Source organism: Alosa pseudoharengus, unplaced genomic scaffold (assembly GCF_046254945.1).
Source record: "Alosa pseudoharengus isolate Yale_2024_CS ecotype anadromous, Long Island Sound unplaced genomic scaffold, YU_APseudo_1.1 YU_APseudo_1.1_scf_13, whole genome shotgun sequence".
Taxonomy (NCBI): domain Eukaryota; kingdom Metazoa; phylum Chordata; class Actinopteri; order Clupeiformes; family Clupeidae; genus Alosa; species Alosa pseudoharengus.
Window position 1 is genome coordinate 18,441,738 of NW_027468598.1, and position 22,574 is coordinate 18,464,311.

Sequence of the window (22,574 nt, forward strand, 5' to 3'; positions counted from 1 at the left end):
TATGCCCTTCAGCATCCAGAAATACATCCCACCCTCCTGTCATACAACTATTCAGGGCAGGTTTCCTGTGATACTGCCACTCAGCGCAACTCTCTCTTTTTATGGCTCTGGGTAGGCCTATAGACCCTTTCAACAAGGTAAACACAAACAATGCTTGAACATTCTATTTGGGCCCCAATCTACTTCCTCTGCATTAAGATAACATATGGAATGTTAAAAAGGAAGTCTTGTGGGGCCAACTATGATGCCGATAATGGAACTCTCTTGAAAGGGTCCATAAAACTGCACCCTTTCCATTTTTTTTACAACATCATCCTAGCGCCAGGCCTGCTCAATTAGTCTGTCATTGCTGATGGCCATGCCACACTGAACATGTCAGATGTTGGAAACTAGGCAGTGTTGGGGGTTGCGTGCGAGTTATTGAATAGGAGACCACATTTTTTCCTAATTAGATTAATCACTTGAAAGATAATATGTTAACAGCTGCCAGGTAAAGATCATAACATTACCTGTTTCACCTGAGGCAATATGAATAGTTTAAAAAGGCACTCGTGACAGGCTAGACATCCAGTAGGAGAACAAGACCCTCAGGGTAAGTCTCACTTAAATTCAGCTGTTGGGGGATTTTTATATTTCTATACATTTTGGTCAATATATGTTTGTGTTCTGAGACCTACCCAAATACATATTTGATACTTTACTTAACTGTATCTTGTGCCTATGTAACTAATGTGACAACATGAGGTAATTATACTGATTTGTATTTTTCCTTACATATTTAAACATAACATTTAGAAAATGTTTGCTTTTGCAATTGCATGCATGCATGCTTCATTATTTTTTCCAACAAATGATGTGTGTCCTGTATAGAAACCAATAACAAATGGGGTTTTGGTGCTCATTATATGATGATATGATGACTATAGTTTGGTTTGGTTGTCAAACATGCTCCACTCACAGGATCATAAAGAGTGACAGGTAGACATGTTAGACGTGTTCATTCTTTTTGTCATCTGTCATTTGCATAGACATTTTTCACATTTTCAGGGCAGACAGGTTATACAGCAAAGCAGAGATGCAACACAACTGTCTTCAACAAAAATGTTCAGTCTATATGAGGTTGTCTATATTTTGTCCCTCTCCTAAACCCATTTCTGTATATTAGTGTAAGATTATAATAATTCTAATACTAAATATTCCACAAATATGAAGATACATGACAAACAGAAATCAATCAGAAATCAATACAAATACTGGGAGAGAAAATAAAAGAAAATACAGTAGACTGATGCAATAAAAAGCTTAAAAATGTGTCAGCAATGTATGTTAAAGAAGTTGGGGGCATCCTGTCTCCCAAACAAAAACTAAACACTATGTACAGTTTCTCTGGGAATACTGAAGGGAAGGATAATCTACCTCTTTGGTAAGTTTTCTTGCCCTTTGATTAACATATAATGTACCTTGTTTTGCTCAAAAGCGTCTGCTAAGAAATTTAGATAAAAACATAAACAAACGCAACTTTGTGCACAATCGCAAAATTGGTGACACACACACACACACACACACACACACACACTGCTTATTCAAGCAATGCTAACTGCAATCCATTACCATTAACTTTACTTTAGCAAAACATATATGACACGCCAAAGATGAGGACTCAAAAAGATAATTTAAAGATCTTAAATGAGACTGTATTATAACACCATGCACTTTGTTCATTTATGTACTGTCTCTCTTGATGCATCTGTGATTTCCAGTAGCCTTATGCTCTGCAACAGTGACAACGCTTTGATGCAACTCTAGCTCACAAGTCTATCAGTGGGTGATGGATAGACTTCAGCCAAGTTGCCATCAATGCTGTGGAATGTCAAAGACTGTTAATTATGATCCACACCCTTGTGCCTCCCTGCCGACTTTCCTTGCCAGAAGCGATCAAAGTTGCGCACAAATTGAGCGCCTTGCAGCAGCATTCATGCCTCCTTTACTTCCCGACATTGTACATTTAAAGCACTATTCAAATATTTCAGCTTGCAAATTATCAAATAGGAACAGCAAAAGTAAAGTCTGTAATGAGCACGGATGACATATTTAATATTCTTTAAAATAAGAAATAATGCTTAGCAGTGGCGTAACTATACGCACCAGGGCCCGTGACCTCCCGGGGCCCGTCGCTACCCCCGCCCTGCCTCCTTTTTTTTTTTTTTTTAGAACTTTAGAATGTTAGAGCACGGAGAGTGAAGCGTCACTTTGACGATGTATCGGAAGATGAGCGCTTGAGAGAAGTGCAGGTATTTAATAAACTCTGGACATCATAATCAGTCAGCTCTCCCAAAGATTTGCAAGTATGCGGGAAACTTGTCATGTGTTTAAGTCTTTACGTCCTATGACCCTTCAACTCGCAGGTGATGATGAACTGCTTGAAAAGGCAAGACGTTTGTCAGACCATTATAGCAGGGACATTGCACCGACATTCCCAACACAACTCCTCTCATTCAGGTCTTGCTTTAAAGCAGAGATTTCACAGAAGTCATCTATTTTTCAACTTGCCAAAATGCTGGTGGTAGATTATGACAGTGACAAGTTCTGAGTGTGCCACGACACTTATTCTAAAGATTATGACAGTGTAACATCCACATTCGGGGAAGTGTGTACTCATGTTGTTTCTGACATTGCCTGTGACTGCTCAACAGCTAAGCGATCTTTTTCCAAACTCAAACTTATTAAGACCTATACCTAAGGAGCAGCATGGGACAGGAGAGGCTCCGTGGGTTAGCTATCCTGTCCATTGAAAATACGAGAGCCAGAGCATTAAATATTGAGAACATCGTTGACGATTTTGCACAACGAAAGGCTCGTAAGATGGCCTTCTTCTAATGGCCTAATTCACGCATATTGGGGATTGTATGCATATGAATGATTTTATTTGGTTTCTGGACGGTTAAATAAGTTAGGCTACATTAAGTTTTGTTTCTGCGCAGTGCGAGTTTATAAGCAAGCAATCTACGCTTGCAGTTTCCGCAGAGGGTTGAAGAGGCGCATTGAGTGTTCCCATAATTCCATGCGAGTTGATGTTAATGCAGTAATATTAGATTACCCTAGCCTGCAGGCTGTTAATAAAATTATTTTTTAATGTTTTCACATGTAATGGATATATAGTCGTGTGTTTTTTTATTAACAATTGAAGTCACCCTTAATGTGTATTGCATGTATCAGAGCTAATACATCCTGGGCCAAAGTTCGTCGGTATGGGGCCCGCGTAGCGCTCTCGCATCCAGGCCCACCATTGACTTGTTACGCCACTGATGATGCTTAGACATCGGACCTAGCCTCTCCATCACTTCTTTATGAAATAAGTAGCCAAATAGGCTGTAGCCATGTTACCATCCATGCCCTAACATGTAAAGGAATGTTCAGTATGATCCCCACCTTCACTAGTTATAGCTTATTAAAGATGTGTTAAGCTAAAGCAACACCCAAAGAACTTTTCCTCTGTCACACGCACTATTTGTTTATCCCATAGACCAGTGTTTTTCAACCTTTTTTGTGCCATGGCACACTTTTGACACTTAAAATGTCCCACAGCACACTAACATCCTGTGTGAAGAAAAAATAAACATACCATAGCCTAAAATTTCATATAATACACAGATATGGCCTTATTATGGCTTCTATGCCAGGGTTGTGCAAAATTCGAATTACAATTCTGCTTCCAGTTTACTGCCTCAATTGAAATGCAAAGTGAAATTCAAGAATTGAATTGGAATTTAAAAGCCAGTTTCATTTCAATTCTGGAATTTTGCACAAGTCTGTTCTATGGAAGACCTGCCTAATAAAACAAGCACCCTCTGTTTCATTTGTAGGTGACTATCTAATTTAATTGTTGTTATGAACTGGATATGTAATGATTCTGTGAATACTGGATATGGGGCCCCCGTTGTACAATGCCTGCATACCACAAATAGTGCAATCATACAATCAATGAGAGCATGTGGTTATAAATTCTTTGAAGCAACAGTTGCTTTTCTGGACCAGTGAGTGACATTTGGGTAATTTTCTGCGGCACACCTGATGATCTCTCACGGCACACTAGTGTGCCCTGGCACAGTGGTTGAAAAACACTGCCATGGACTGTATACAGAACTATATATACCGTCTGGTTTATCCAGCACCGGCTTTGCAAATAACAATGTCCACAGACAAGATAGAATTGTTGCATGATTTTATGAAAGTACGATGTATTGACATCAAATGCAAGTCAAATTTGTAGTTTCTTATGTCTCATTCGTTCCATTGAACTACAGATCACCCGCTACCCAATCTGGCAAACTAGTGTGGTAATAGCCAATAGAGGGCCACAAAGTGAATGCAGAAGTGCCGTTCACCCTGTTATACGAGTTGATTAATCGATTTTGTAAACATTATTTTAAGGTACAAAAAACTCTTTGGTGTTGCTTTAAGATGAATAGACAGACAGACAGATTTTTCTTCATAAATAACTGTTCAATAGGATGCAAATTCTATCGATGAGAACTCAAAGCTGGAATATTGGGACAGAACACATAAATAGATAATTAAATGCTAATTTTCAATGTCAAAGGACATATTGCATGCATACCATAGTAGACTAGATGTATGTGTCTGTTTATCCACAATCACAAAATGCAAACAAATTATTTCCAGTGATTGTATGTTCTCTTAGATATGCTGAATCCCCAACCAAAGCAAAAAGGATTGGCATTTCAGACCAAGAGCTGAAAGTTCTCTTCAAAATACCACCATACAGAATCAACCCAGAATGGCCCAGGAAGAAGCCTACTCCGCACTGATGTGTGGTATAGAGGAGCTCAACTTCAAAGAGCAGTCAGTACCCAGTGAGCTGCTGCTAAATGGTCATCATGCGTTTCCTCTGGCTGTGAACACCCAGGATCAGGTCATCATAGCTGCGTCATGCTATGGCCTTGGCCGCATAGTGGTGATGGGGCATGAGGCGTACCTTCAAGACTTCCCAGGCCTAGTTAACAATGCCCTGGGTTGGCTTCAACCCTCATCTGGCAGGGCTAAAGTAGGAGTTCATTCCAGCTGCCAGAGCATTGTGGGAAACCTCTCCAATTCAATTCAAGCTGAGGTCTGCCAATTCAGAGTTGATCTGGGAGTCTACGTTACAGATGCTTATAATGTGGGCCCATTTAGTAAGGAGCTTATGAGTTTCCTCAAGGAAGGAGGAGGGGTCCTCATTGCTGGACAGGCCTGGCAGTGGTCTCACACACACCCTGAAGAAGATGTGCAACTCAACTTCCCAGGAAACTGGGTGTGCAGTGTGGCTGGTATTTACTTTACAGGGCAGTATGGGAAGCATGACTGTGTCCCAATTTCATCAAACATTCCTTTTAAATGGTCATCATTGTAAGTAACATTATATAACATTATATATTTTTAAGACATTATTAATTCAAGGCTTGGTAATTGCGTATGCTTAAAATCTGATTTAAGGCTATATTAGCTGATCCGTTGTCCATTGCATAGCATTTTTATCATTTGTAATCAATAAGGACAACATTTTGAATGCTTTAATGTGACACATATCAGCTACAAACATCTGACTAATTTATAATATTTTTACTCTTCAACAAAGTGCACTTGAGGGAGCCTATTCTACTCTGCTGCGTGGAATAGAGGAGCTCAACTTCAAAGAGCAGTCAGTACCCAGTGAGCTGCTGCTGAATGGTCATCATGCGTTTCCTCTGGCTGTGAACGCCCAGGATCAGGTCATCATAGCTGCCTCATGCTATGGCCTTGGCCGCATAGTGGTGATGGGACATGAGGCGTACCTTCAAGACTTCCCAGACCTAGTTAACAATGCCCTGGGTTGGCTTCAACCCTCATCTGGGAGGGCTAAAGTAGGAGTCCATTCCAGCTGCCAGAGCATTGTGGGAAATCTCTTCTCTTATATTCAAGCTGAGGTCTGCCAATTCAGAAGTGATCTGGGAGTCTATATTGCAGATGCCTATAGTGTGGGCACATTTGCTCAGGAGCTGGTGCACTTCCTGAAGGAAGGAGGAGGGGTCCTTATTGCTGGACAGGCCTGGCAGTGGCGTGAATATCCAGGTGAAAATGTTCTCATAAACTTTGCTGGAAACAAGGTGTGCAGTGTGGCTGGCATTTACATCACTGAGCACAAAGGGTCACATGGACAGATGACTGTCCCATCGAAAATTTCACTCAGATGGTCCACAAATTCGTAAGTATCTTAAAGGAGAAGTTTAGTATTCTTTAACCCAGTGTCTATTCTTAACCCACCAGATTTTGATTCACAATTGTAATGATCTTGTTATTGTATTTTCATCTCAAATCAGGGTGAAAGAATATTTAAAAGTGGACCTTGAGGTGCTGCTGGATGGAGTCTCTGAATTCGATACTCGAGGTGATATGCTGCCATCAGAGGTCCTCGTCCATGGCCCACTAGCATTCCCCATTGGTACCACACTTGATGGCAAGGCCTACCTTGCTGGAGCTCACTATGGGCAGGGCCGAGTCATCATAGCCACCCACGGAAGCTATCTAAATCATGAACCTTTTTCCCGCTTCTTAAAGAATGCTTTGCTCTGGCTGGACAAGGGACGCAATGGTCTTGTTGGGGTCTCGCGCAGCCGTAGAGGAGTTGCAGATCGTCTAAGCAAGTCAGGTCTGAAGTGTCAGGTGACCGACTTTAAGGATGACCTCAGTGTCTATGTTTGCACCCCGGACAAGGATGACATCAGCAAAGAAATCCAGAGGTTTGTTGCTGAGGGAGGCGGACTCTTGATAGGGGGACACGCCTGGCACTGGGCTCTCTGCAACAATAGAACTGATGCACTGACAAAATATCCAGGCAACCGCATTCTCAATGAAATGGGTCTCTCTCTCCTGCCCAACATCCTAGAAAAAGGAATATACAAAGCTCAGTCTGGAAAGGAATTAGTGGAGGTGTACCAGTTCCATCAGTTTCTGCCCGTTTTTGTTGATTACATGACCCAGAGCCAAACCCTCAGTGAAGATCAGAAGGGCTGTCTTGAGAAGATGAGAAGGGAGTGTACTACTTATCTTTCCATGTCTGCTCATCACTGTGCCTCCTACTCCTCAGTGCTCAAGATTCTAACAGATATGGTTAAGAAAGTCCCACAAGTGTCTAAAAGCCACCCGGTGAGTAGCGCTGAAGACCGCCTGCTCCTTGAAGTTGCCTGTGAGGTGTGTAAAGTGTGTCCAGATACACTTCTGCCCTACTTCATCAAGGATGTCCCAGATTTACCAACTGTCAGTAACACAAAGCTGTGCATCAGCGCTAGCACAAGAGGTCAGTTCCATGATCACACCTTAAACACAAAAATGAAGTTTATATGGCCAAGTGGTGATAATGTCTGCCTTGTACACCTTTGTATTTATACTTGTTTTTGTATATGGTGTCCGCATTGCAGATGGTGAAGAATGGATCAGCACTGGTCTATACCTATCCCCTGGTATGAGGACAAATATCAAGACTTCCCCAGAAATAGTGGGCAAAGGTTGGAAGGTAAACTGAGAATAGCTATAATATTCTTACAATTCCTTACCGACCTGAAAAATAGTAATGGAAAACTACTTCACGACTCAACAGAAACTAGCTAATTAGTATAGTATAACAAGTTCTATGACATTCCTCAGGTGCAGATTGGCTGCCAGTCTGATGACCTTCGGCACTTAAAAAAGTTGATACGAGCACCAGTGGTGTGTGTGCGCTTCCCTGTGGACAGTAACACAGTGCAGGTGTGGAACCTCTGGGGTGGACTTATCTACTTGGTTGCCCCACCAAAATGTGACGTGGAAGAAGTGGAGATAGTGGTGCAAAAGGCTGTTCGAGCACCATATTATAAATCTGGTAAGGAACAAATGAAAGGAATGGCTTTGCCAGCACTGACAGGGGCACCCCAGAGAGCCCCCCAATATATTATTGGAGGGCTCAGAATTATTGTCTGTCATAGGGCCCAACTTTTCTAGCAGCGCCCCTGCTTCCAACACAGGGCCATCAATCTAAGACCTGTGGGACTGGCTAAGCGTGATAACACTGGAATTAAGCATTTATTTAAAATGCAGTGACACCATTGTTTTGTTGTTCATGACACAGATGGCACGTACCAAAAGTGTATGGGTGTGGTGTTTTGACAGACAAACGTGTTCACATTAGAGTTAAATACAGGTCACTTTAAGCCGTGGCCTACTGGTTAGCGCTTCGGACTTGTAACCGGAGGGTTGCCGGTTCGAACCCCGACCAGTAGGCATGGCTGAAGTACTCTTGAGCAAGGCACCTAACCCCTCACTGCTCCCTGAGCGCCGCTGTTGTTGCAGGCAGCTCACTGCGCCGGGATTAGTGTGTGCTTCACCTCACTGTGTGCTGAGTGTGTTTCACTAATTCACGGATTGGGATAAATGCAGAGACCAAATTTCCCTTACGGGATCAAAAGAGAATATATACATATACTTGTAATTACAAATGAAAAACCCCTTGGGCCAAAAACATTTTCACATTAGGTGAAATTAGGTTCATTAGGTGTTCTCTATGTGATAAAAATATAACAATATTACAAGCTAATTAAACAGTAAATGTAATGGTGGGTATATCTAGGGGCAGTGCATCAGAATGTGTGTCATAGGGAATCTAAACAATCATTGTTGTGACATGGCAACGGCACCCAATCGTGACTGAGTTCTGGGGAGTTCTCCAGAACATTTGTGGCAAAACAGCTTTCCTGAGGATACTTTACAAGATAAACAAGCTATTGTGTAAGAATTATCTTACATTAGCAAGACATTGTTAGCTGTTTGATAACATAGTCAAACTAAGTTAATATGTCTTATCCTACCATTGACTTGTAAGCTACAAAGTGATAGAAAGCTAATACATTACCATTTAGATGCATCAACTTTGGATGACTTATTCCAAGATTCAAACTCTCCATTGTGTAGCACTGTGTAAATTGAAGTTTAAAAGTTAAAAGACTCATGTGGGGAGAAGAGACAGAGGGTACAGAGATGCATAAAACATAAAAGCATTTCAAGGCCATGAAAATATTCTGAATATGAATGTGAACTTTAATCCTTTTGAGGAACTAAGATGAGTATTTAGGGATTCATCAATCGCTGGAGATAGGTAAGAAAGGCAGACCTGATCTAAGCAAAACATTTGAATAGAAAAATGTGGCCTATGTGAACAGTGACTTATGTGATGCAGTCATAAAGGTAAAGTTATAGGAGAAATCCGAGGAGTTTTCACATAGATCTCCGTTGTAGTGAGATCTCGAGGTCACTGAGTACTGTCGGTACGAAAAAGCTTGCCTGTGAAAACCCGCTAAGTTGATTTTATTTTGGTCTTAATATGTGGAGTGACTTTGGTCTTATTATGTGGAGCCAAACTAGAACTAAAACTCTGACTTTTTTGTACTACATTTCACAGAATTTTTAACAGGTTGCCGTATCTTCATATAACAGGCAGTGATAATCAAGTCTCTCATTCTCAGGGGAGACCAGTGTACATGAATGGGTCAATAGTATTCGGCATGAACCTGCACCATGGGCTGAGCTGGAGTTTGAGAACCTAGTTATCACTCTGAACTCTGAGTTTATTAGAGACTTGGAGCAACCAGATGTGCTAGCTGAACAATATGATGCAATCATGAGGGGTGTAGCTGACCTGGCAGCCAAATCTGCCAAGTTTACACGCAAGGAACGGTTTGTGGGAGATGTGCAGATCTCAAAAGGTTAGTATGATGTTATATTAATGCTTATAGAAAGCATATAAATACAACATGCAAAAAATTATTTAGGACACTTCACTTTTAGTTTAACAGTTTATTGGTATAAGAAGAGATTCTTGACCAATGGCATTTATCAACATGTTTCATGTACTTTTTATATTATTATATTCAGAGTTTGATTTTATGTTGTTTAACAAAAGGATTTTTGCACTCTGGCTACCCAATCATGATGAACACCAACACATCCCGGGAGTTACTACAGGTAACCACCAAAACAAATGCTTGGGGAATACTGCATGAGCTGGGCCACAACCAGCAGACAAAAGTCTGGGAGTTTGAGCCATACACAACTGAGGCCACCTGCAACCTGTGGTCTGTGTATATATCTGAGACGGTGCTTGACCTGCACCGGGCAGAAGCCCATAGGTGCTTGAGACCTGCTAAAAGATTGAACAGGACCCAGAAGTACATCGAGGGAGGGCGAGACCTTAAACACTGGAGTGAATGGGTGGCCCTTGAGACCTACTTACAGGTATCACGTCTTTGTTTTGTGAAACAGTAAAAAGTCTTTAAATATCATGAAAATGAAACTCAAAAGGAGCCTTCATCCTTACCCTTTCCCTTCATCTTCATCATCAGCTCCAGGAGCAGTTTGGCTGGGATGCCTTTAAGAAGGTCTTTGCTAACTATCATACCATGGTGGGAGTGCCTCGGGACAACAACGGCAAGATGAACACATATGCCGAGACCTTCTCCAAAGTGGTGAACAGGAACCTGACGTCTTTCTTCAAGGCCTGGGGCTGGCCAATAGAGTCCGCCACTGAGGAGAAGCTCTCAGGTCTGCCTGACTGGAGTGATCATCCAATGGCCCAGTATGCCTGAGATAGGGTAGACTTGTAAGGTCTTTAAAATTAGTTTAGGCTTGTGGATTGACAGTGTATTAAGGTTCTTTAAAATGTGATTCTGTTCTCTTTTCAAATAATATGATGTGTTCTGTATCCTTGTAATGTAACAAAACAACAAACATTGTCTCTCTGTGTACTTGTTATTTTTTTTAAATCTTAGTACATCTTCACCCCAACCTCCCATTCCCACATGGTATGACACCTGCTGCTGTCAGAGGTTTTTAATAAATTTGAATTGTTGGAGCTTCTTGTGCTCGGAAGTAAAATAAATGAACCTAGTTACTCTTAAATTGTTGACCATATTTTTATATTTGTGTGTATGAAGATGTGTTTGTTTAGGGCAATTCCATGCAAACCTGTCACGTCTGTAACACCAACTAAATACCATGGTATTTGTGTGATGCGAATGATTATGTGAAAAGTTTTTTTTTATGTAAGTTCTACAACCAAGAAGAGTGAATGCTCAAATTTCATGTAATCATCATTCACATCATACCATACCATGGCATTGCCTTGGTGTTAAGGACGTTTTGTGTGGAATTGCCCTTCATATTAAACATAAACAAGGGTTTGGTTTCAGACTCCTGATAACTTGCTTACCTCCTCTGTGTTTACTACTAATGCAACTAGCCTATGTAAATTCCCTTCAAGTCGCAGCGCCTCAGGGTGTCTAAACTGGCTGTCATGGAGGTGTACACTTAATGAAGACACGTTTGAATGAATATGACTTCACAAAAAAAAATAGAAATGAGTTTGGTAAGGCAGTGTTTTTCAACCTTTTTTGTGCCATGGCACACTTTTGACACTTAAAATGTCCCACAGCACACTAACATCCTGTGTGAAGAAAAAATAAACATACCATAGCCTAAAATTTCATATAATACACAGATATGGCCTTATTATGGCTTCTATGCAAGACCTGCCTAATAAAACAAGTGCCCTCTGTTTCATTTGTAGGTGACTATATCTAATTTAATTGTTGTTATGAACTGGATATGTGATGATTCTGTGAATACTGGATATGGGGCCCCCGTTGTACAATGCCTGCATACCACAAACAGTGCAATCATACAATCAATGAGAGCATGTGGTTATAAATTCTTTGAAGCAACGGTTGCTTTTCTGGACCAGTGAGTGACATTTCGGTAATTTTCTGCGGCACACCTGATGATCTCTCACGGCACACTAGTGTGCCCCGGCACAGTGGTTGAAAAACACTGTGGTAAGGTATTGGTATGGATGGCATCCCAAAATACTTGCATTGACATGTCCTCTGGTGGTCCATGTATACGCAAATCTAGACCCTTGCACATAAACCACTTAGATTTATTACACTGAGAGCAATTCTCAGCTGCAACAGCAAACAGCCCCAGTCTGCTAAATACCAGCCCCCCCCCCCCCCTCCAGAGTTATCCATGCGCTGATGCCTTGAAACAACATTTTTATCCTTCAACAGGCGTATTGACTGTGTAAAACCAAAACAATGACATTTTTAGATAGTTTAAATTTTGACCCTTTTGAAACAAAGCGAGTGCACACCCTGATTGTGGAATTACCCATTCATTATTTATCAGGTATAATTACAACAAACAAGTTGGAGACACAAAAGACAAGGTGCCATGTTAAAGATTTCCCCCCCAAACTGATTAAATGCTTTCTATTTGCATCTCACTGTTTGTACTCTGTATTGTATTTTATTTTATTTTTCAAATAATCTTTATTTTTCTTAATATTTGTAATTTTGAAAAAAAAATTTGGACTAAAAAAAAGGACGAAATGAGGCCGTTGTACATTTTTATTTTAACGCTTTTAGTAAAGGAGTTTTTACGCAAAAATATGTTTTTAGGCAAAACAATAGATATCATCAAATAGTTCCCTTCTTATCAACCTCCTTCTCTCATTTCTCAGTCGCTCCTCTTCCATCTCTCTCCTTTTCCTTTCCTCATCTTCAGCTTTTACCTTCATCTTATTTCTTATTTTTTCCTGCTCTCTTGCTTTTTGTTCCACCTCCCTCTTCTTTTTTTCTCCATTTCTCTGTGCATTCACTCCTGCTCTGTCGCTCTCTCTACCATCTCCTTCATCCCTCTTTCTTTCTCCTTTGCTTTATTCTCCATCTCTCTCAGTTTTCTTAATTTCTCTCACTATTTGCTCTTGCTCTGTCGCTTTTTCTTCTGCCTCTATCAACCGTCTATCAAGCCTCTATTCTCCCTTCGCTTTTTCTCTTAACATTTCCTTCTTCTCTCTCGCCTCTATCTCTTTTTTGTCTCCTTGTCCTTCCCTGTTTTCTCCAGCTCTCTCAAAATTCTTTTCTGTTTACTTTATTCTTCTTCCACAGTAAATATGATTTTCCCAAAAAAAAATAGACATCCTCAAACAGTTCCCTTCCTATCCACCTCCTTCTCTCATTTCTCAGTCGCTTTCTTCCATCTCTCTTCTTTTCCTTTCCTCTTCTTCAGCTTTTGCCTTCATCTTATTTCTTATTATTTCCCGCACTCTTGCTTTTTGTTCCACCTCTCTTCTTTCTCTCCTCCTCTTTCACCTTTGCCTGTTCCAGCTTTCTCTTCTGTCTTTCTTCCTCTCTCACCTTTGCCTTATCCTCCTCTCTCTTTCTCTTGTCAGTTATTAGTGCTTCTATCCTTTGTTCCTCTAATAAGATCTCCTCTTTAAGCTTTGCTATTTCTTTCTCCTTCTCCTCCTCATCCATCCAAGAATCGTCCGAGTCAGCAAACGTGTCGGCGTCGCTCTCTATGTCACATGTCTTCGGACTCAAAATACTGCCTCGGCCATCTCTTCAGCCACTTCTTCCCCCCCCATCTCATTTTCCTCAGTTCCGCCTCTTCCATCTTTTTCTATTTCCTTTCCTCATGTTCGCCTTCATCTCCCTCATTTGTTTGTCTTCTTCCTCTGCTTTATTCTCCATTTCTCTGTGCCTTTGCTGCTGCTCTCTTGCTTTCTCTACCATCTCCTTCAATTGTCTTTCTGCCTCCATCGTTTTTTTTCTCGATCTCGAGATGAATTCTCTCCTGCTCTCTCGCATTCTCTACCATCTCCCTTGTCTGTCTTTCTTTCTCCTTCAGTTTTTTCTCTCAACATTCTCTCCCATTCACTCATTTCTGCTTCCATCTCCTTCATCTGTTGCTCTTGCTCCTTCACTTTTTTCTCAGCCTCTCTCAAAATGATCTCCCGAACTCTAGCTTTCTCATCCATCTCTCTCATTTTCCTTTTATGCTCCTTCGCTGTTTTCTCCAGCTCTCTCAAAATTCTGTTTTGCTCGCTGGCTTGTCCTTCCATCTCTCTCATTTTTATTTCTTCCTCCTTTTCTGCATTTTTTGGCATTTCTCTCATCATGCTCTGCTGACTCTACTCTGACTCTACTCTGTCTTCCAGCGTTCTCATCCCTTCCTCCTCTTTCTGCACCTCCATTTCTTTCCTCTTTACCTTTTCTCTCAGTTTTGCCATGTTGCCAAATTTCTTGAATTCTTCTGGTTCTCTCAACTTTCTTTGCTGCTCTTTCACAATGTTGACCATCTCTCTTAGCATTCTCTCTTTCTCTCACACTCTCTCATCCATCTCTAGTATCCATCTTTCTTCCTCCTTCACATGTTTTCTCCACATTCTCTCACACTCTTTTACTTTTTCTTCCATCTCCCTTATATGTCTTTCATCCTCCTTCGCTTTTTCTTTCAACATTCTCTCCTGCTCTCTCACCTTTTCTTCCATGTCTCTTATGTGTCTTTCTCCCTCCTTTGCTTCTTCCCTGAACATTCTCTCTTTCTCTCTCACTTTCTCCATCATCTCACTCAGCTGTCTTGTTTTCTCCTTCACTTTTTCTTTCAACATTCTGCTGTCTTGCTTTTTCTTCCATCTCCCTTATTGGCCTCTCCTCGTCCATTATTTTCTCTCAAGAGTTTCTCCCAGTCTCTCACTTTCCCCTCCATCTCTTTTAGATATCTCTCTTCCTCCACTGCTTTTTCCTTGATCTCGTTCATCTCTCTCTCCTGCTCTCTCAGTGTTGCCATGTTGTCATCTTTCTTTCTCAGATTTTCCACCTCCATCACCCTCTCTTCCAGTCCTGTCAGCTGGGCACCTTGTCTCTCTTTCTGCTGTTCATTCTTTGCTTCCTGATAGATACTGTAGATTAAACAAAAACACTGTGTTAATGAGTGAACCCATGCATTAGAAATGAACCAAAGTGCTGGACAATCTCAAAATATAACTAGAATGTAATGCCAGAGGAATTACAATAGTGGATGGAAAGCTACTGGCTTAATGTTGGAAAATTCCTTGAAAAAAAAACATTAAATCACTTAATCTTTGAGTTCATACAAACCCTCATACCAAAAGACCTTGTGTGTCAAGGCGTTCTTGAGATATAACACTCAAGGTGTTTTTGACCTTGACATTTGACCTTTGACCTCCAACATCAATTCACTTCATCTTTGAGTCCATACAAACACTCATACCAAATTTCAGGCATGTATGTCAAGGCATTCTTGAGATATCGCACTCAGAGTGTTCATTGACTTGACCTTTGACCTCCAACATCAACTCACTTCATCTTTGAGTCCATACAAACACTTGTACCAAATTTGAAGCATATGCGTCAAACCGTTCTGGAGATATAATGCTCAAAGCATGAGATATGGCTGTGACTTTTATTTTGACACACGGGAAACACTTAAACAGGATGTGTAGTTTTAGGGAGCACCAGATTGTATGCATTAGAAGCTGAGACGGTTGAATTCACAGGTGACACCTGTGCCAGTGTTCTAATTAGCCCGGGAACTACTCTGGGAGCTTAAAGGACCAGTATGTAGGAAATAATGGAAAACAAACTGTAACCATTCCAAAAATGATCACTATGTTGTCAGAGAGTAAGGAAACACGATGAATTGAAGTAATGGCTTATTTGACAACATTACTCTAACCCATAAAACCCATGAAAAAAAAAAAGAGTTACGGGGCGGAATCTCTTGGAATTTTTGTTTGTTTCGAACAAATAATTCTAGAATAGCGTATTAATAATGGGCTAGCGCGTCCTCGTATTTGGGTTGCCAAATTAGCAAAGGCCAACTGTCAACAGCTGTCAGTTGTAGTCATGAACGCCTACGAGAGGCAGGCAAATTTCCAAAATTAAAACAAGAAACAAATTAAGTGGACATCGGAGGAGCTTCCTGAGATGGTGACGTCTTCGTCAAACGAAGAATATCAAGTCTGATGCAGAGCTGGCCATATTTCTCCACAACAGGTAGCCTAGGCTACTTCATCTGCATCGCTAACTTCAGCTAAATATGTTACGTTGGTTAGAGAGGTATTTTTTGTTTTCACTGTTTCTGTAATGTGTAGCTGGGTCATGGTTGGAGAAACGTTAAAGCAGCTGCAGGTCAACTAACGTTAGCTAAGTCTTGTAGCCAACATTTCAGACTCAAATTTACATTACTTTGCCTCATCCGAATAATAATAATAATAACTAGATGTACCGCATAGCCGTACAAAATATGACCGCCGCTCAGTCCTGTACATCCGTTCCGCGAAAATAAATCACACTTCAATTTGTCCCCATATTTTACTCCATCCCCCACTCTTGAAACTTTTGTGTAAGCTTGTTTGGCATGCCTGAGTGTGTGTGTGCGGCTGCACAGAGAGCCTACTGGTGCTGAAAAGGTGAATAGATTGTAGAATAGCCAAAGAAGATGTAGCATTGTTATAAAACCTTCTCTAAACATCTCTAAACAATCGCAAGTAGGGCAGTTCATCACAGTTCATCCATTGCAACTGGATTGATGAAAGGTCACTTACACCTGTAGGCTACATTGTATTTGGGAAAAAACAGCTATCAAAAACAAAGGTCATTTTTGGATGGATGGACTTTTTGTGAATGTTTCTTCTTCTACATAAGATTTTAGTCATCTTTAGTTCATGTAATACTTTATTGTCAATGCACAAATTAAGTAACAGTAGTCTGAAACGTTATTGTTAATGCACAAATTAAGTAACAGTATTCTGAAACGAAATGCTGTTTTACATCTAGCGGAAATAACTGACATGTCCAAATGGGCCTTGATGAAATGCGTCGCTATAGACTGTTCATACACATTTTAACGGGCCAAAGTTGAAGAGCTGTTGTCCGTTATTGTTCGTGCAAATAGGCTGATTCATGTTCCCTTGCATTGTGTAACTGAGGTCCATGGCTAGTCTGGCTTTCACCAGACCAACCTCAATCTTTTAAGAAATCAAAAAATAAATAGCGGGCAGATCAGGCTGGGTTAACCAAGCCTAGTCCATAGGCACCCGATATTGTTCACGCTCTGGCTATTCTAAATGCAAAAATGCATCAGGGAGTTATGACAAAACTGTAACTAACAAACTAGATCCTAATAGAAAGCTGTTAGCTTCCCTAAGCTACAGATAGGCTTATAAGGTAGGCCTATTTACAACATAAATTGTCAATAGGCTATGCTGGCGACACAAATAAAATCTCCTTTGGAAACCAATGGCTTACGCCTTACAGTAGCCTATCAAGCGGACTTAAACTGTCATATCGTGGCGAAAAGTTGTAATAAAATTCACGCAGCTCCATGAGTCAAGGAAAGCGCGAATGAAGTAGCCACTTCTAAATTGGACCCATTAAACAGTAGCTTAAGGTGTGTTGCTAAAGCAGCCATAATGAAATGAAGGTGTCATTGTTTGGATACTTCACACACACGTGCTTTTTAATTTCACAGACTACAACTATAGCTGAAATCAAAGCACATCGATTCCCCTCTCACACCCTGCACGCACTTATACACAAAATAAACAGGCGTCTCAGTCTCACGCATGTATAGGCAAAACTGTATCAGACCGGTGTAACGTTGGTAAATGTTCCATTGCACAGAATGATTTTTGTAGCACATGCAACAAATGACAGTCGAAAGATACAATTTCAGTGCTGCTATCAATTTGCTTGGTATAACCGCATTTATAGTTTTCTACAAATGCAATCAATCAAATTGGCCTCCATCACTCAACCAACGCTAACGGTAACATTACCTAGGTCCTTATTGATATTATAAGATTAACGTACCTGCAGTAAAAACCAAGCATGTCCGATAAACATCCTCAGATTTATTTCGGCTTCAAGAAGAAATGGGAATTACATTTCATGTGAACATCATCCTATCCTTATTAGACGTTCTCTGCGGTAAACTATAGTCCTTGCAGGAAGTGTCCATTGTTATTCCAACCCACGTTTAACTTCCAACAAAATTATGTCTCACTGCAACGATGCGCCATCTAGTGGACAAACGACTACTTATCGCCAATACTGGAAATGCAGCCATGATGATGAATATATATTTTGGCTTTCTTTTAATCCTACTGAATTTGTAATTATGTATCGGCCGTTCTAATACCGATAGTATGTGGGTGCCTGTGTGTGTGTGCATGTGTATATGTGTGCACCGCCATCTACAGACCAATGAGTGTACAGTCACTAAATGTACACATAATCTATTTTTTTTAAGACCCCCCCATGGATGAAATTCTACGAAACTTGGCATACCCCCAGAAAATGCCAGGTCAATCATACAAATAAAATGTGGTGCAGTTCTGAACATCTTAACTGAAGATAGGGGCGATTAAAGCAGAATAATATTGCATTTTCATTTTTTACCGGGGGGGTGCAAATCACAAATGAGTGATTATGGGCCAGATTGATGTGGGCCCTTGAGACCAACATACCATAAAAATTTCTTCATCCTCGGTGCCACGGTTCAGGTAGTTATTTAGGAAAAACTGCTTTTTTTGCGGTTCGGGGGGCCCAGCACGGGGGGGGAGTGGACCCCGGGGACGAAACAAAATTTTTCCGTAAAAGTCTAGTGGGGCTACATACCCACCAAATTTCATGTGTCCCGGTGGTTCGGTGTCCCGGGTATCGTTGACCAAAAATTCAGGAAGTAGATGACGGGGAAAAAAAAAAAAAAAAAAAACTTTGACAATCCCTATATGACCGCTTCGCTAGCGGCGGTCATAATAATAACAGTAATAGTAGTAAAGTAATAGTAGGCTAATAGCCTAATTATAATAATAATTACATGTCCTTGATTGCCTAGCCTTTCTGCCCCCCCACCCCCATCCCCAACACACACACAAAACACACACACTTACATCATCACTGTCATCACCTCACATACATACATCACACTGCTTGCAGTAAGCCTCCTCTACATACTGCACACTGCCCCCCCCCCCCTACATACACAGCACATTGTCTTCAGGATCGATCTTCTCCAACACACATCCTCTACATACTTACAGCACACTGCCCCCACCTACCCACACACACACTACACACACACACACACAGTCACTGCTCCACTCCCCTCCCGCCCACACACACATCTTCACTGTCATCACTCACATACATCATACATACAGTACTCTGCTTGCAATAGTAAGTCCCTTCACCATACTTGCAGTACACTGCCCCCCCCCCCCCCCCCCTCCCCTACATACACAGCACATTATTTCATCAGGAAGCTTCTCCAACACACATATTGCACACTGCCCTCTCCCCACATACACAGCACACTATCCCATCTCCCCTGTCATCCACCCAACACACACACCAAGACCCCTGGCAGTTGGGTTAGCCCCTTGAGCCGTGGATCTGCCCAAGGTTTCTTCCTTGGTAAGGGAGTTTTTCCTTGCCCCTGTTGCCTTTGGGTGCTTCTTGTTAGTGCCCCCCCCCCTCCAATCCCAATCCTCCCCCACCTTTCTTATGCAGCCCTTGCCACTTAATCTACTAAACCCCTCTTCTACTGCACCCTCCCCCCCCCCATAAATGCACAAATAGGCTGACACCAGACATAATTTCACTGCATTTCTTACTTCCAGTAACTATATGCATGTGACAATAAACTTCCTTGTATCCTTGTATCCTTGTATAATAAATTATTTATGTATCGACTATGACTTTTCTGTTGCTCAGTCTTTATCAGTTCCTCATCAAATAAATTAAAAGAGGTTAAAAGCCCAATAAATGTGCCACACGTAATAGCCGAATATAAGATACCACTTGCCAAACCCATTTCAATTAGGCAGCACTACACCACCACGAACAAGCTGTCATTAAGTTTTTGCGTTTAGTAGCCTAGGCCTACAACTTGTATGACGTGACGTTTCTTGGGCATTTAGCTTCACCATCACGTCAAGTTGTAGGCCATGCTCATCTAGGCTATGGATTTAAGTGGCTTAAAGGCAGCAAAAGTGGGATATAGTGCAACTGCTTCCCCAAAACAATTCCTCCATAACTGTGTATTTAATCGTTTGATATGTGGATAACTTTCAGTGGACTAAACAAAAGGTAAAGATTTTGTTATCACAAGGCTAGCTAGTTCGTTATATGGCGAAGCATATAGCCAACTTTGTTTGCAGCAGTGAAGCTGAGTTTGTTGTAACATTGTTGGTAACTGTCAGGGAATTTAACCCCAACATACAAGAACCACAACACGTAGTATGGCTTTGCCCACAAACTCTGGTACCAAGAGGAGAGCCTGCTAATGTAAGGAAGAATTCCTCACACCATCAGTCTCTGACTCTGCAGCCCAAAAGCTGTGTCTTTTATTGTACAGATGCACACAGAAAATAGGAAGCAAGACATAGCGACTTCATTGTGACATACTCTTATCTCACCCACACACACACACAGACAGGGTGCAGTTCCTGTCTGTCTGGGTGCACACTTAACTTGTACTCTCTGTTCTTAGAACTCAGCACAACAACATTTAACTTGAACTCTCTGTTCTTAGAACTCAGCACAACAATATTTCTGCTTACACAATGGTTATACAATGATGAATTTCCTTACAGTAACGTAAACGTTTCTTTAGTTAGGAGCAGTAGCCTACTGGTTTTTTTTTTATGTTGCATTCATTTTCATTGGCAAAAGCTAGCCTAATATGCCTAAGAACCTATATAGATTTGAGGGAGCTGCAGCTGTTAGCATCAGCACGGTCATATTAACACAGCAGACACTAGCCCAGTGAAGGATCGTGTAAACCCCATCCCTAGAAACCAGTTTCAAACCAAGCTTGCGCTGATATGCATGATCACTGATCAAATTGCTATTTTCTGACAGGATGAGCACAACCATGCAGGTTCTCTGAATCTCAAGCTCTTTAGCCTAGCATCTTAATGCTGTCACAGCACGGTGAATGACAAACGGTGACAAAATGCTGTTGTTTATGAGTTCATAGCCTGGTTATTTATCAAGGACTATATCACGTTTTATATGTTATTATGACCACTCGCATCACATTACCATGGGGTTACTGTAGGGTGACCAGATTTGGGTTTGTGAAAAACAGGACACTTCAGTGGGGGGGGGGTGCTGGCCTCAAAAGACTATTTTGAAAACATGAAAGTTTTAAATGTGCAAAAACAATAATTACAATAACAGCAGGGCTGTTGAGCTCTATACTCGCAAGATACATTTGGATGGCGACCCATCTTTAATGTTGCATAGCCTATCTCTAAATTTGATCCAAGGTGTTTCTGAAAATACATGAATCTTTTACAGTAGCTCTATAATTTTGAACAATCTGTTTTAGAGCTTAATAGTCCTGACCTATGAAAACAGTTGTGTTGATGGGGACTGATGTGGATATGTTGTCCATTTTCAATCTATCTATCAAACCATCTATTCAATCATGTCTGGTCTAGGCCTACCTCTTTTCAATACATTATTATTAGATATTTCTTTTGTAAAGAAATAGGCCTACATCTATCCCTCATGTTATGTCAACATATTTAATTCACCTGAATAGGCTGCAGTAGATAGAGGATTATTGACATCTGCTGTTGTCAGTGTGCAGGCTAGGCCTATCCCTTAAAGGCAGTTTAAAGGTTCAGCTAAATAAATAGCTCAGACAATGGCAGAAGTGCCGTTCGTCATCTTACAGTCTATGGTTATGAGGTTATGTGCCATCAAAATGATTCTGGAGACGTAATGTTAAGGTCGAAAAACTCTGTCACTTTAGCTGATGAGCTCTCACCCCTCGCTGCCGTTCGATGCTTTGCTGAACATTGTATAGCCTACCTGTAGGTCGTTGGCACCTTTATTTGCGACCGACGCGTAAGTGCCTGCTTTGCAGGTCCGGCACTCAGCTTCATGTTGATATCGACCGAGACAAAAACATGGAAATTTACGTTTTAATTCTTCCGTGAACTTACACTAAACAAGGAAGTTTGCGCAATTGAGGTGACTGACTGACCAATTAAATGTTTGAGATTACTATCGACCAATGACGGTAGCTAAGGTCAGGCTCAACACCCTACACTTTCCACTCAATTCAAAGCGAACTGTAGGGGGAGGCCGTGACTAGTATGTGAACGAAAGACATAGATATATCCATGAATGAAAGAGAGAGCAATGCAAATTCGCTGTAAACATGTTTGAGGCTAGAATAACAAAATCCCGGACGACTTTGAAATTCCGCCCGGACACATTTTTAGGTTTCAAAAAGAGGACATGTCTGGAGAGATGTTAGAAAACTTTTAAACTTTTTTTTTATTGTCCCGAGAAGCTAGCTACTTAAGGTAGTTCGCTCATTATCTCAGATCAGTGAAGAACTACCAGAGAAAACGTTGGGGAGAAAACTCAAACAAGTTAATGTTAGACTTAGACTAGCTGTGTTACAGTTTCTCGTTGCAAAATTAAAATCTCCATGCGCTTTTGTAGGCTACACGCGGTCTCAAAAACACTGTTTACAGCTCTCTGAGTCACGTAGGTCATTTTTTTATAACGATAATTTAGATAGGCCTAGGCTACACTTATGGGGTGGGTGCTTTTGCGTTTTCTAAAGAATCTCCCTTCTTGGTTTTGTACAGAAATTAATGTAATGATCTGAGCCTAGCTGTT

The 22,574-nt window shown here is 41.1% G+C and overlaps 2 protein-coding genes across 2 annotated transcripts; both read left to right on the plus strand.

The window, feature by feature from the left end:
• Positions 1–4,798: 4,798 nt before the first annotated feature.
• Positions 4,799–10,649, plus strand: LOC143121158 (TRPM8 channel-associated factor homolog). Its single transcript, XM_076281551.1, has 7 exons — positions 4,799–5,406; positions 6,357–7,333; positions 7,455–7,549; positions 7,681–7,894; positions 9,531–9,770; positions 9,968–10,299; positions 10,407–10,649. Exons 1-7 carry the CDS (start codon positions 4,799–4,801, stop codon positions 10,647–10,649), a joined length of 2,709 nt encoding a protein of 902 aa, XP_076137666.1.
• LOC143122212 (TRPM8 channel-associated factor homolog) lies at positions 5,631–6,245 on the plus strand (the record flags this gene model as incomplete). The annotated part of the gene is made up of 1 exon (XM_076283068.1): positions 5,631–6,245. A coding segment is annotated over one exon (615 nt), but the record flags the coding sequence as incomplete, so codon positions are not given.
• Positions 10,650–22,574: the final 11,925 nt, after the last annotated feature.